The sequence below is a fragment of the Leptodactylus fuscus genome, chromosome 8, assembly GCF_031893055.1.
Source record: "Leptodactylus fuscus isolate aLepFus1 chromosome 8, aLepFus1.hap2, whole genome shotgun sequence".
NCBI classification, from domain to species: Eukaryota; Metazoa; Chordata; class Amphibia; order Anura; family Leptodactylidae; genus Leptodactylus; species Leptodactylus fuscus.
Window position 1 is genome coordinate 80,191,909 of NC_134272.1, and position 15,740 is coordinate 80,207,648.

Consider the following 15,740-nt stretch of genomic DNA (forward strand, 5'->3'; position numbering starts at 1 on the left):
CAATATTTATTTAATCCTGAAATCTTAGGGTCTGTTCACATAGAGATTTTTGACACAGAATCCGCCTAAAAATCCGCTACCAAAAACAGCTCCTATTGACTGCAATGGGAGCCACGCGCTTCCTTTTCCACTAGCTCGTAGGAGCAGGTGCGTGGTTGTGGCTTGTGCGGGAGACCCCTTAATATTCAACTAACACAGAAAGTCAATTGCATCAGAATAAGGCCGGAGTGACCCACGTACCTAAAATCTAGATATTGGACACTAATGGGTTAATAAGCCATCTCCAGAATACAGGTTCCTAAAGCAAGTCTCTGAATGCAGTTATTACAGTTTAGGAAAGATGGCTGACCCCCATGGTCAGGTACCAAATTTTTAGGAATGTACAAGAAATAATAAAATGTATCAGATTAGAAGGTTCCGTATAGTTGATACATTCCCTTTACGAGAAATCTAACGTGTAACTCAAACCTCTCGTCCATTCAGCGGGTTAATGGCGTAATTGTTAATTGTCAGTGACAAATCCTCCCGGCTGTCTGTTATATGCTAACAGTATTATGTGCCGTAGAGTTGTCAGAAGTCTCCATAATTCATCCTCACACTCACCACTACTATATATATATATATATATATATATACTATATATCTGCATTATTATAGATGACTACGGCAGCGTCAGTGTCTCCAGTCTGTCATAGACTGAAACCAAGACCTAATATTAGGAAGAATGAATCTCACAAGTATCACATTTCTGAATAGTTAAATAGAATTCCTTCGTGATCCCGGATCCATCTGCCTTAACATTTCTAACCAATTATAAATTGAATATTAGTGCTTTTTAATGCTAATCTGCTCCGCTCTGAACAGAAAATCAATAATCATTAGGAGCACGGGAGGGAAAGGACGGCGGCAGAAATTACTTCTGGGATGGAAAATAGAGACAAAATATAGAATGATATAACAGAAAATCGCAGAATTACCGAGAAAATCTGTTCTTAAGCAAAGATGAGGCACATTTATACAGGTAATCCTATTAACGGAGCCTATATGGCGGAACACTAAGTCAGAGGGTTGGTTGGTGTGGTGGGATGTCGGGTTATTCACAGTAGGATAGGGTCCCAATCCATATGATACACGTCAAGAAGGATCCCACTGAGACTGAGTCGTCTGATTCAAGGTGCGTTTAATTAAAGGTGGAAAACACACAATGTATGGTGTAAGCGTAAACGTTTTCAGCCGAAATAGGCCTTCCTCAGACTCAAATATGACGTCTCACGCCACCAACGTGTATACATAGCCAGCCCAGCAACCACGGCATTAAAGGACGCCACTGAGGCACCCTCCTGCCAGCTACTATTTACATCTATACTAGGCTAAGGATGCACATAGTGTGGAAAAACATCACGTTTTTTCCTCTGCGACTTTCTGGTTCCATTATATTTAAGGGTAAACCGCTAATGTTTCCATAGGTATAATTGACATGCTGCAATTTCCAAAACCACCACTATGTGTGGTCCAGGGCGGATCTTGAGTAGGCCTCAGCCCCAAGTGTGGGTCCTGGGCTTATTACCCTACCATAAAAGGCTGCAAAGCCTGCACGTCCGGGCAGATCCTGGGAGCGAGAGGAGGCATCTGGGTCTGTCCTGACATACTGAGAGTCTGGTGAGATTGTACTGTGCTACTTTGCATTGTTCATGTGCTTTGTAGTAAGCCACATGTATAGTTAGCTGTTTAGTTAGTGCTCGGACGAGCAGGGTTTTGTTTGCCTTTTTGCCTGAAGTTAAGGCTGGGTTTTATTTTTGCTTATTTTGAGCCTGACTTTAAGATTTAAATGCAGAGGACAACTGTGAGCCCCAGGATCTACTCAGAGTGACTATTACAGTGATCTATATTCGGTTCTGTAGAACAATGAAGATGTTGTGGCCAAAAAAATGTGGTCAAAAACAAAATCACCTCTATTGTTTGGAAATATCTCAGTACAGGCTAGTACAACTCCAGAGTCTTTAATAGATTATCCCAATGGTTATTCGGCCATATTGGAAGGGTCCAGGTTTATTTCCTAGAGGGGTGATCTGATGAATTCTTGGAATTTTACATAATTGGACATTATCAATGATACATGGAAAGGGCCATCACGTAGGACAACATACAATCTCCACCCAGATAGTCCAAATGTCACAAGTAGTCTCATTCCTGGCCTTGAAGAAGTCACGTTCTTCCATATAGTCACTGTTTACTGAAATCCAACTCTCATGTTCACACAATCGCACATTCTCATATGTGAATAACACGCACACCTGGCTCTGTACAGTCGGGGAACATTTTATGAGAACATTTCAAAGAAGCTTAATGTAACATGGACGATTTATTCACCTCTGTGGGGCCATACATTGGGTACTAGCTAGATCTGAAATGGAATATCTGTGTAGCCTTCCATTTAAGCTCTCATCAAAGCTACATTTCCAGGAATACCTTGGGCGATGCACTAAAAATGTCAAACACAGAAAGATGGTACATGCAATAAATACATTTCCTATGCGCTCACCGTCATGGTGAAACTCGGCCTATAAATATCACTTGACATGACAGAATATATCACCGGGGGGCGGTAGTGATTCCAGAATGCTAAGGATTCCCAAACAATGAATGTCCCCAAATTCTGAAGACCTCAAACCTCATCAGCTAATGTGTTACAATGTTTTTATCATTGTGACAGGCAGCAAACGTCATCTCAGGGAGACAAACCCATACAGTTAGATGAATTTCATAGAGGGGATTCCCCTGCTTGGAAGACCCCTTTAAGATCCAGAACCAGAAGTAGATCTTTTGGTAGACTTGAGTTGAGCATGTGCTACATGGATGTCAGTTCATTTGAAGGACTGCATGCAATACCACATTAATCCTGTAGTGGCCGCTGCAGGGTAAACGACTGGTTAGCTAAGAAAAATTGCAATTTTTGTTACATTTGCCTGAGTTTTTTCAAGAAAAATTTGGCCTTTTCACGTTGAAATTTGCCTTGAGATTAACACACCCCATGTGACCGCCAAGGCTCCTGACATCACTGAGGCTGCTGATTGGCCTTAACGGACACGTGGTGACGTCTGCCAGAAGATGACAATGGACTGGCAAGACTGCCCTGGGTGGTACCGGAGCATCGGTGGACAGATCAGTATGATTTTTTTTCCCCCCTATCTTGATCTATTTAAAATAGATAACCCTCGGGGCAACATGGTGGCTCAGTGGTTAGCACTGCAGTCCTGGGTTCGAATCCCGCCAGGAACATCTGCAAGGAATTTGTATGTTCTCCCCGTGTTTGCGTGAATTTTCTCCCATTCTACAAAGACATACTGATAGGAAAAAAAATGTACATTGTGATCCCTATATGGGGCTCACAATCTACAATTAAAAAAAATAAAAATAAATAGACAATCCCTTTAATTTTTGGTGCATTATTATGAGGACGAGGCCTTTAAATAATTTCGGATTATGGCCAGCCTTAATAAAAGGGGCCCTAGTCAGCTCGTCTTTTATTTCAGGTGTCTCTTGTAAAGCAAATCTCTGAAAAAATTTCAAAGAAGTAGAAAAATCTATCCATATAAAATAATACAAAAATATATAAGAATTGCAAAAATTTAAAAATTTTAGGTGATACATTCCCTTTAAGAAGCTGAGCTCATTATATTGAAACCAAGACATACAAAAATGTTGATAAAATAATGATATTGGGTCCGAATATAAAATATCTAGCCATGGATTTCCGTACGCAGTGTCTGTACCGGTAGATACATCTCGTCTGATAGAACAGGTTAGATGGTCACATAACATCATTCTGCGACCCCGGCAGCATCAGATGCAGAACCATCCATCAGATATGGCTCCTCGCTTCAGTCTCATCTCCGTCTGACCACAGCCTATAACTAAATCCCGTGACAAAGCCGAGGGCCGATCCTTTGAGCTCTGTATTCTGCTTATTTAAGCATATCAGTAATATGTCAATCATGGCAGCGCCAGGAACAACCTATAGCTACGGGCGAGACTTCAGCGTCCGCATCTATACAAAGCAGCCAACTGTATTATCCAATAAAGCAACATGAGAAGGCGGCCATTGCACTCAGGGCATGTCCTTGACGCCTGTAGTCTACAATGGTCTACGGTGACCAATGAGTAAGAGATCCATAGAGGGACATTCCTAGAAAACTCTCCCATAGACCTCAATGAGACGGCTCCAGACTATTGCTGCCTATGCTGTAAAGCATAACACTAAATGCTGTTAGTAGAGGTGAGGCCCAGGCAAGATGGCCATCCCCATAATCATGTACAGAAAATAGGATAAAAAAAATCTACAATCAGAAAATTAAAAAAAAAAACAGATGTATTGCACTATTTGATATTAATAAGTACCGTATATACTCGAGTATAAGCCGAGTTTTTCAGCACAGTTTTTGTGCTGAAAAGGCCCCCTCGGCTTATACTCGAGTCAGAAAAAAATTATTTTATTTTTTTTGTTTGGGGGGGGGGGGGTCTATGACCAGCTGCAATATCAATGTATAGAATCTCCCATAAAATATTGGGGGAAAAAAGAAGCTTTAAAAAAAAAATAAAAAAAAAAATTAAGATTGTAAATCGCTCCTTTCCCTAGTATACATACAAAAGTAGAAAATTACTGTGAAACACGAACACATTAGGTATCCCTGTGTCTGACAGTGCCCGGTCTACTGAATATAGGGGATCTGCAGTGCTCCTGTTCTGTTGGGAAGGGGTTAATAGGAGCACTGCAGATCCCTATATTCAGCCAGGCTGAATTCCAAGTGGGGGGAAAAACCCAGTCCTCCAGCTCAGGGAAGGGGCAGACAGGCAACCAAAACACCCCCTCCCATTTCCCAGCATCTACTGCACCCAAAACTCCGACCATTTTAATTTTTGAAATTTTCCAGTGGCTGCTGCATTTGCCCCCTAGGCTTATACTCGAGTTCAGTTTTTTGTGGTAAAATTAGGGGCCTCGGCTTATATTCGGGTCGGCTTATACTCGAGTATATACAGTAATTTTAAAAAAACTGCCTATACTTTCCCTTTAAGTGATCCCAATTAAAAATGTGCTTTCGTTGTCTATTTTAAGACTAAACTATTATTTATTGTGAGATAAGTCACGCTTTGTGCAAGGATGTAGCTAAGCTGTGACATCATCTATTGTCAGTAGCGAATGTCATGATGGCTCAGTGATGTTATCTATAGAGGTGTTATCTTCTGTTGTAATACTGCCTTTGATGGAAATGAGGTGACTGCTGAAAAGAAAACTTATATGGAAATTTGCAAGTGTTGGTCTATTATTAGGCTTAGTGGCCAGAGTAAATTTTGCAGGGTATAGTATTTATAAAAACAAATATAGATGGTGATATAAGAAAAAAGAACATAACTTAAAGTAATACTTTAGACACATGTTCCCCTGGGGGCTTGAATCTGCAATGATTTCATAACTGCAGTCTATGGGGCTTCCACTGTATAGCTATTGAGGCTGGTCATAGAACAGCCTCAATAGATATATTACTATGACAGGCTCGGGAGCCCTAAGAAGACTTCTGTCTGTCATAGTAACATGCACAGCCGTCCTGCACCGATAAGGGTTGCTGAGAAGTGACCCTGGGGAAGGGGAGGGTTACTTTGAGGGGTCACAGAACACTGCAATGCCCGTGATTTGAGTGAACTCTAATTACAGACATTAGCTCCGGATCTCCGCTGTACAATACAATGAGTCATCTTTAAAGACCCAACATCCGCCATACTGTTATAGAAGGCGTTAAACAGTCCAACTGCAATAGCTGCTTCTTCATTAATTCTGGTACAGATAGTTGGATTTTTTTCTCTAGCCCCCACCATTCCTGAGCAATCAGTGCCGTTACGTTTGGTGCCTTATATGCTATTTAGTCTCTGTACTATCAGGAGGGTGGGATCAGGCAGGAGCAGACAAAGGGTGTGATTCTGAGCTCTGAAATTGGAGTTCTAGGTCCCACCCCCTCCCTAACACCGCCCACCTGACAGTACAGAGCATAAATAGCACATCAGACACCAGAACAAACTGCTTGATGCTCGTGAATGGCGGGGGTGAGAGGGAAAATGCTAACTGTGCTGGAATCAATGGAGAGGCGACTATTAACAGATGATAAGAACATGAATTGGTGAAGGTGTTTGAAAGGCCCTCTTTAATATGACTAAAATCTCAGTATCATCCATGCAAAAGTAAACATATTTGTTATTGTGTAGAAAAAAAGAAAAATTGAAGGAGCTGGAACTCAAAAAGTCACATATGTTTCATCATCATTTACATCAAAACATTTATTTGGAGAGGGGTTCGGTAATCTGTTACAAGCGGGATCCTGCCACTAGTTTCATAGATTAACATAGACTGTTATCTTCATTAATAGAACACCATATAGAAGAGAAAACAGAAAGACTGACAGACTGCTCTATACACACAAGGATATAAGGAGAGCCATCAATCACCGTGTGTGGGAGGAATAGTCAGGACTCTCATTGACTCTCCAAGGAGTCCTGCCAGGATCAGTCCAACTTACTCCACTATCATATAACCCTATATACCACAGAGCTCAGCTTCTCTCCTCTATCATATAACCCTATATATCACAGAGCTCAGCTTCTCTCCTCTATCATATAACCCTATATATCACAGAGCTCAGCTTCTCTCCTCTATCATATAACCCTATATATCACAGAGCTCAGCTTCTCTCCTATATCATATAACCCTATATATCACAGAGCTCAGCTTCTCTCCTCTATCATATAACCCTATATATCACAGAGCTCCGCTTCTCTCCTCTATCATATAACCCTATATATCACAGAGCTCAGCTTCTCTCCTCTATCATATAACCCTATATATCACAGAGCTCAGCTTCTCTCCTATATCATATAACCCTATATATCACAGAGCTCAGCTTCTCTCCTCTATCATATAACCCTATATATCACAGAGCTCAGCTTCTCTCCTCCATCATATAACCCTATATATCACAGAGCTCAGCTTCTCTCCTATATCATATAACCCTATATATCACAGAGCTCAGCTTCTCTCCTCTATCATATAACCCTATATACCACAGAGCTCAGCTTCTCTCCTCTATCCTATAACCCTATATATCACACAGCTCAGCTTCTCTCCTCTATCATATAACCCAAGGTAAGTTGAGTATTACTCTTTAAAATATATATATATATATATATATATATATATATATATATCGTATATACCGTATATACCGTATATACTCGAGTATAAGCCGAATTTTACAGCACAGTTTTTGTGCTGAAAAAGCCCGCCTCGGCTTATACTCGAGTCGGGCAAAAAAAAAAAAAAAACTCTACGACCAGCCACAATAGTAATGTATAGAATCTCCCATAAAATAGTGAAAAAAAAAGCTTTAAAAAAATATAATAAAAAATAAAATAAATAAAAGTTCTAAATCCCTCCTTTCCCTAAAATACATTCTAAAGTAGAAAATGACTGTGAAACACATACACATTAGGTATCCCTGTGTCTGACAGTGTCCGGTCTACTGAATATAGGGGATCTGCAGTGCTCCTGTTCCGTCGGGAAGGGGTTAATAGGAGCACTGCAGATCCCCTATAGTCAGCCAGACTGAATTCCAAGTGTGTGTGTGTGTGTGTGTGGGGGGGGTTAATAACAGTCCTCAAGCTCAGGGAAGGGGCAGACAGACAAACAAAACACCCCCTCCCCTTCCCCAGCACCTACTGCACCCAAAAACTCCGACCAATTTAATTTTTGAAATTTTCCAGTAGCTGCTGCATTTCCCCCCCTCGTCTTATACTCGAGTCAATAAGTTTTCCCAGTTTTTTGTGGTAAAATTAGGGGCCTCGGCTTATATTTGGGTATACTTATACTCGAGTATATACGATATACTATATATATATATATATATATATATATATATATATATATATATATATATACAGTCCTATGAAAAAGTTTGGGCACCCCTATTAATCTTAATCATTTTTAGTTCTAAATATTTTGGTATTTGCAACAGCCATTTCAGTTTGATATATCTAATAACTGATGGACACAGTAATATTTCAGGATTGAAATGAGGTTTATTGTACTAACAGAAAATGTGCAATATGCATTAAACCAAAATTTGACCGGTGCAAAAGTATGGGCACCTCAACAGAAAAGTGACATTAATATTTAGTAGATCCTCCTTTTGCAAAGATAACAGCCTCTAGTTGCTTCCTGTAGCTTTTAATCAGTTCCTGGATCCTGGATAAAGGTATTTTGGACAAACAATTCAAGTTCAGTTAAGTTAGATGGTCGCCGAGCATGGACAGCCCGCTTCAAATCATCCCACAGATGTTCAATGATATTCAGGTCTGGGGACTGGGATGGCCATTCCAGAACATTGTAATTGTTCCTCTGCATGAATGCCTGAGGCGATTTGGAGCGGTGTTTTGGATCATTGTCTTGCTGAAATATCCATCCCCAGCGTAACTTCAACTTCGTCACTGATTCTTGAACATTATTCTCAAGAATCTGCTGATACTGAGTGGAATCCATGCGACCCTCAACTTTAACAAGATTCCCGATGCCGGCATTGGCCACACAGCCCCAAAGCATGATGGAACCTCCACCAAATTTTACAGTGGGTAGCATGTGTTTTTCTTGGAATGCTGTTTCTTTTTGGACGCCATGCATAACGCCTTTTTTTATAACCAAACAACTCAATTTTTGTTTCCAAAATGAAGCTGCCTTGTCCAAATGTGCTTTTTCATACCTCAGGCAACTCTATTTGTGGCGTACGTGCAGAAACGGCTTCTTTCTCATCACTCTCCCATACAGCTTCTATTTGTGCAAAGTGCGCTGTATAGCTGACCGATGCACAGTGACACCATCTGCAGCAAGATGATGCTGCAGCTCTTTGGAGGTGGTCTGTGGATTGTCCTTGACTGTTCTCACCATTCTTCTTCTCTGCCTTTCTGATATTTTTCTTGGCCTGCCACTTCTGGGCTTAACAAGAACTGTCCCTGTGGTCTTCCATTTCCTTACTATGTTCCTCACAGTGGAAACTGACAGGTTAAATCTCTGAGACAACTTTTTGTATCCTTCCCCTGAACAACTATGTTGAACAATCTTTGTTTTCAGATCATTTGAGAGTTGTTTTGAGTAGCCCATGATGCCACTCTTCAGAGGAGATTCAAATAGGAGAACAACTTGCAATTGGCCACCTTAAATACCTTTTCTTATGATTGGATACATCTGGCTATGAAGTTCAAAGCTCACTGAGGTTACAAAACCAATTTTGTGCTTCAGTAAGTCAGTAAAAAGTAGTTAGGGGAATTCAAATCAATAAAATGATAAGGGTGCCCATACTTTTGCACCGGTCAAATTTTGGTTTAATGCATATTGCACATTTTCTGTTAGTACAATAAACCTCATTTCAATCCTGAAATATTACTGTGTCCATCAGTTATTAGATATATCAAATTGAAATGGCTGTTGCAAACACCAAAATATTTAGAACAAAAAATGATTAAGATTAATAGGGGTGCTCAAACTTTTTCATAGGACTGTATATCTCCAACATTGGCTCCCCTTTGGATTTCCAGGTATCATAGAAAATCCCTTTAATTAAAACCGTGTTCTCTTTTATAAAGTGATGTGATAAGTCATCGCTGTAGGACTCTCAGGTCCGGCCTGAGTATGGGGCCACAGTGCTGTTTAGGGAACTAAGTTTGACGTCCATTCCAGTGCACACAAAGACAAAACACATTATTAGGATCTATGTGGGTCCCAGTGGTCAGAGCCCCCACATCCGAAAGTGACGGCGTATCCAGTCCCATTTTATAGGATAGTAAACCCCTTTAATTCCATATCCATTTCATCTATGATCTGCTTAGTATGCATATTCACCTCACATGTAAAAATATCATTGTGGGGAGACCTCCGGGGGACCCACCATAGTATATTAACCTCTTAGATGTTTTCAGCGTCGCGTCTTTATCTGCCGAATGTAAATAAGTCGTTGTCATTTTACATCTTCCTATTTAGTAAATGACAATTTATTCATCTCATTCAGTAAAGACATTTATCATGAAAATGCTGCGTAGTCACTTCCACCTCCCATGTATCACATCACTATATATATTATATTCCACTAGACCCAAATAAATCACACATTAGAAACATCACTGCATAATTCATTGGAATTCTAGAGGACTGACATGAAGATATCTTGTAAGGCGAGACTCCAATTACTAAAACCACAAAATAATCAGAATGTATTCATTATAGAAATTAATTCCTAGAAAAATTTTTTGCTTCCAGCAGTTGCAGTCACCTGATTGTTTCGTCTACAGTGACACCTACAGGGGACGTGTGGTATTGCAAGGTGACCATTCAGATGCATATCTGTCCATGTAATATATAGACCAGAGTAAAAGCTGCTACATGTTAGTGACTATGGTGGTTCATATTGGGGAACTCGAATGTTGGACCCTCCTCATATAACCTGATAAGGCAAATAGGCAAAGGGGATCCTGATGGGACTATCCCTTTAATGAAAACCTCTAATAGTATAATATTATGCTTGTGAATGAGTTCACGGAAATAATACATTAGAGCTTGTGCATATGATCATATTATAGATCCCGATGCTATAGATCAGGGGTAGGGAACGTATGGCTCTCCAGCTATTGCAAAACTACAACTCCCAGCATGCATACTGGCTCTGCTGTTCTTGGAACGCCCATGGAAGTGAGTGGAGCATGCTGGGAGTTGTAGTTTCACAGCAGCTGGAGAGCCGAAGGTTCCCTACCCCTGCTATAGATATAGATGGTAGGATATGATTGGAGACACCATACAAAAGCACAGCGGCTGCCAACTGGTCAGTGACGGTGCATGTTTTTTTATTGGACAGGGTAGTAACTTGCAGTCAGACACTTTTGGTGTCCAGCTGAGATTGACGGGTTGAACTGACATTAATAGAATAGGGCCGGGGCCCCACGTGGCGTAAAATCGCGGTGTTTTACAGTCAGAGCTAATCCCATGCCCACTTTGCAGTAAAAATCGCACTGCGGGCACGCCATGATTTCCAAAACCAGCTCGGTTTTGGAAATCGCAGCATGTCAATTATACCTACAGAAACGCCGGCGGTTTCCCCGTATAATTGAAGCAGAAAGTCCGTAGAGGAAACCTCTGTGAACTTTCTGTCTAAAGCGATCCGGGTAGGAATAAATGCATTTATATTGGATAGCCCGCTGCCCCTCCTGACTGCATGTCATTTTTTAATCCCATAAGACCCCTTCAGACTAAGGCCCCACGTAGTAGGCCACAGCCAAAAAGCACTGCGGTAAAAACTGGAGTAAACATCACATCTCTGTGGTCTATCTGCTTCCATTATACCTATGGTGAAACCGCCGGCATTTTCGTAGGTATAATTGACATGATGCAATTTCCAAAAACGCAATGGTTTTGGAAATCGCAGCTTTTCCGCCGCGGGTATTTTTCTGCAATAGTATTTTTGCAAGGGACTGCCAAACTGTGTCTTTTACCGCGGCTACGTGGGGCTTCAGCCTTAAAGAGGGTTTATAGGGAGCCAAAACTGTTAGGCGTATATTCATTGCAGCAGCAGATGAAATTTAGAAATTGGGGGCCACACGGTGGCTCAGTGGTTAGCACTGCAGCCTTGCAGCACTGGAGTCCTGGTGTTCAAATCCTGCCAAGGACAAAAAACCATCTGCAAGGAGTTTGTATGTTCTCCCTGTGTTTGCATGGATTTCCATCCCATATTCCAAAAAAGACATACTGATAGGGAAAAATGTACATTGTGAGCTCTATGTGGGGCGCACAATCTACATTTAAAAAAAGAAATTTAGAAACATACTGTAGATTCTGCTCGTCCATCCTGCCAATGAGGACCTTCCAATTGTCCTTCCCGGTGGGTTGGAAGTCTTCTAGTTTGCTATAACTTTAGATGACATTGCTGACCCTGCTTTACTCCATCTGCTAGTTCTCTGGGTAGAGGGGAGTTGGTCACGTGACCCAGAGTCGGCGCATCATCAGGGTAACTGAACTAGGAGACTCGCGGTCTAAGACTATGGAAAGCTCCCAATCGGTGCAATAGGGGAGCGCCATCTAAACTGGTAGGTTTTACCTTCCACTGCATTAAATACATCGTCAGTGGTTTTGGCTCCTTGGATAACCCCTTTAAGAATGAACCAGAACATATTCCAAAGATATCCTCATGAATAATCTCAATGACTAAACAGAATTCCTCTCTAAATATTACTACATATAAAAATAGACAGATTGTACAAGATTAGAAGCTCAAGTGTAAAATGACTTAAAGGGATTATCGTGATGTAAATGAGATGTACACAAATAGAACGAGGGGCCGATCTGACTCCAAAAACAAGGCTGACCTTTTCAATGCTCATAAGCCCCCAAAATTCTAAGACGCCCATGTAACAAGACATAGGTGTCCTAAATTTTTAACTTGGAGACCATTTTAGAATTCTTTATCTGGTAAATGCTTATTCCCATATTGGCAAATCGCTGCTGAGAAGAGTTCCTCCAGTCCTGACCTCTACGCTGTTCCTATCACTCTCATAGGGGAGCATGGGAGCTATGGAAATAGCGTAGCATAGTAGAGCCCTGCTGTTTTTGTAGCTTCAGACTTATGGAAACAGTGTAGCCAGAAGAGCTAGAAGTTTCCGTAGCTCCCATGCTCCCCTATAGGAACAGCGTCGAGGTCAGGACCGGAGGAATTATTCTCTTCTTGGCAGAGATTTGCCAATATGGATATAACCATTTATGATTTGATCTTGGAAACTGGAGCTACAGGGAGGGAACTATAGGCCATGTATCTGCTGTTGCTGTAAGTTCCATCTTATACTTTCTTCACTAAAATTGACCAACTTAAGTTACCTTGTCCTAATACAGAATTTTTGTCAAAAATAAAAAAAATTCTTGTAATTGGTAATAGTCCTAGGCCACATGAAAACCATACTTTAATAGAACTCCTACACATTAGACAATTGTTGCCCAAACCCAACATTTGATACACATCGAGGTGTCCCAACTTTTTCCCCAACAGCGGATGTTGGGTTTAAGAATTGTGTTTTGTATTCTAAATGTACGGAGAGGGGTAAGCTGCCATCAGACACCTTCCAAAAGAACTAAGAATTGGGCAAGTTGAAATCCAACATGTTCTATCCTTAGCTCTAAGGTATTTGCCACCAGCTTACTCCTTCTGTCTGTTGAGACAACAAGCACAATCAGCTCAGCCAAGCGTGAGGTTTGGGAATGGAGAGAAATAGTCTTTGGTTGGATGAACGTTCAGCTATCTAAAGTGTATGGTCGCCTCAATCTAAGCAACCCACCATCAACCAGAACACAGAAACTCATTCCGAACCCCAAAGAACAATGCATAAAGGTCAACAACTTCCATCATCTTAGCACCATCTTCGTTTTGATTATAACGAAGTCAACCAAGTATGGGTTACCTCGCCAACCTTTTCTTTGGACCCTTGACTGTCATTGGCGCCATGACCTTTGTCGGAAACATGAGACAACTGAGGTCATGGGACGTCAACAGTCAAGCGTGACTTGATTCTTGACACATGTTGCTTAGATGACCAACAAAGAATCCAAAAAGTCAAAGCAAAATAGCAAATACATCTCAAGTATTTCCAAGACGTTAACATTCTTTGACCTCCTATGCATGCATTACTTAGAGGTGACCAAATGCAACTTTGTAGCCCACAGTTGAGTCATGTCTTGGCCCCTCGGTACCTGCTGTCTCTAACCTGCATTATGCACAACACAAGGCTCTCTGCAATGTCACCTGAAGCTCCCAGCACCGTGCTCCTGGCTGCAGCATGTTGTCTATACAAAGTGACCATGCAGTGATAGAGTTGAATCTTACCCCTCAGCGCAGGCAGTAAAGATCTGTCCTTTCTGTCATCACATTTGTTACATTCACTGAAGTAGAGGAGTAAAAAGACATCCACAAGCACCCATACCAACGATGTGGCCAGGACCACTTTGCAATAGATAAATCTTCTCATGTCCTTAATAGGATTCTACTTGTCACACTATATGAGAAGGAGCCACTGCTGAAACCGGTCCAAACCTCCCAGATATAATCCAGCATGAAAGCACGGAAAAGGACATCCCAGCGTAATTAAAAGCAGAAAGACGACTGATGAACTTTTAAGGCTAATTTATGGCCTCGGGATTGTGACGGATGCTAATTGAAATGCATTTGTCACGGCTGATGGATCCAGCCTGGGCACCTTGATATGCGATTTGCCTGCAGCAGCTAGAGGTGACAAGATGCAGAAAAGGAGAACTGTATGGAATTGCTGATTCTGTGTTGCCAGGTTACTTCGAGAGAAGAGAGGGGGGCTTTTATTTTTTTTTTCTTTCCTATAGCTATCACTTGCTCGGCCCCCTTTTTTCCAATTCTGGCTTGTCTTTCTGTGAAATTAGCATCTCCTCTGCATGCATCCGTGCAAATACATACAGCCAAGAGGAATGTAAAACACAACCTCCTTACATGACTGATTCCTCGCCAAGGAATCCTTGAGATATGAACCAGGATTCACAATGTAAGCAAGGACCTGATTGGTCGGGAGTCTCGGCCCCTGATTGGGTGCAAAATATTCCCATTTTGGAAGTGCGGGCGACAATTTAGTTTATTACTGCAGTTTGGAAAGCAGAAGGTTAAACAGAGGGAGCTTAGAATAATGCTGAGCGCTTTGTGTGTCTGCAGATCAGCTGCACGTCGAGGTCACAAAAGGCTGCAAAAGACAAGGCAGCTGTGTAATAGACTAGACATAATAGAGGCGAGATGGAAAGGACGAGGAGCGGTGGACAGAGACGGTACTGCATTCAATATCATGGACCTGAGGCTCCTGTGATTGACATTGCATGCTTGGAATAGAGCCGGCATTTATTAGAATTTTTGCATTTTTGATTTTTATAAAATTCAATCATTTGCTTCCTAGCGGCACCCTGGAAGGATGCAGAAAATATATGTATACATCCCTATGTTCTACCATATTAGATGAGAGCTCTAATCTCCATAGGAGGTCAAAAAGGACACTTGCGGCTGTATGGACGCAATGTAAAATTGAACGTGGATTTATAATACATAGGAAACATACATCCCCTGGCGATAGGATCATTGATATTGCATCTATAGTATGCCGTACGTAGTCTATAGAAATCGCCTATATCCAAAGATCTGGTAGCAATTGAATCATTTGGAGCCTATACACGCTATAGGGTTTCACATCCGTCTGGGAACTCTGAACTGGGCCTCGTTGAAACAAATGTATCTATTCATACGACCGTGTTTCGAACAGTCCATGCGCCCAATCCGATATATAATAGACTGTATATAATAGGACATCTATAACAGGACAGGCCGTATCTCGACCCATCACCACTGAAGACAAGGGGTCTGCAAAAGAAACGGACGACAATCGGATGTCATTGCCGTGCCCTCCATTTTTCAACAATCTATTGCTCAGAGATTTTGGGAATCCACTGCCAAAGACAACATGTCTGAAAAATCGACGGCTTCCAGGGCCGTCAAAAATGGATGACTATCGGGCGTGAAACACGAGCGCTTGGCTACACAATGAATTATACTCAGATGTACAATGGCCAAGAAAAGCAGAATGTTTAATCAGTTTTTTTTACAGTCGAG

General features: G+C 41.4%; 1 protein-coding gene across 7 annotated transcripts in view; it reads right to left on the bottom strand.

Moving 5' to 3' along the window:
- The window catches only part of GALNT13 (polypeptide N-acetylgalactosaminyltransferase 13), a 184,684-nt gene extending 170,079 nt beyond the window's left edge, over window positions 1-14,605 (bottom strand). For all 7 annotated transcript variants that reach the window (XR_012717354.1, XR_012717353.1, XM_075284489.1 and 4 more), the window contains exon 1: window positions 13,950-14,605. Coding sequence is in view for 5 of the 7 variants with exons in the window: in XM_075284489.1 (XP_075140590.1) it covers window positions 13,950-14,091 (142 nt within the window). In the remaining 2 variants the exon portion in view is untranslated. The remainder of the gene's footprint in view (window positions 1-13,949) is intronic.
- Window positions 14,606-15,740: the final 1,135 nt, after the last annotated feature.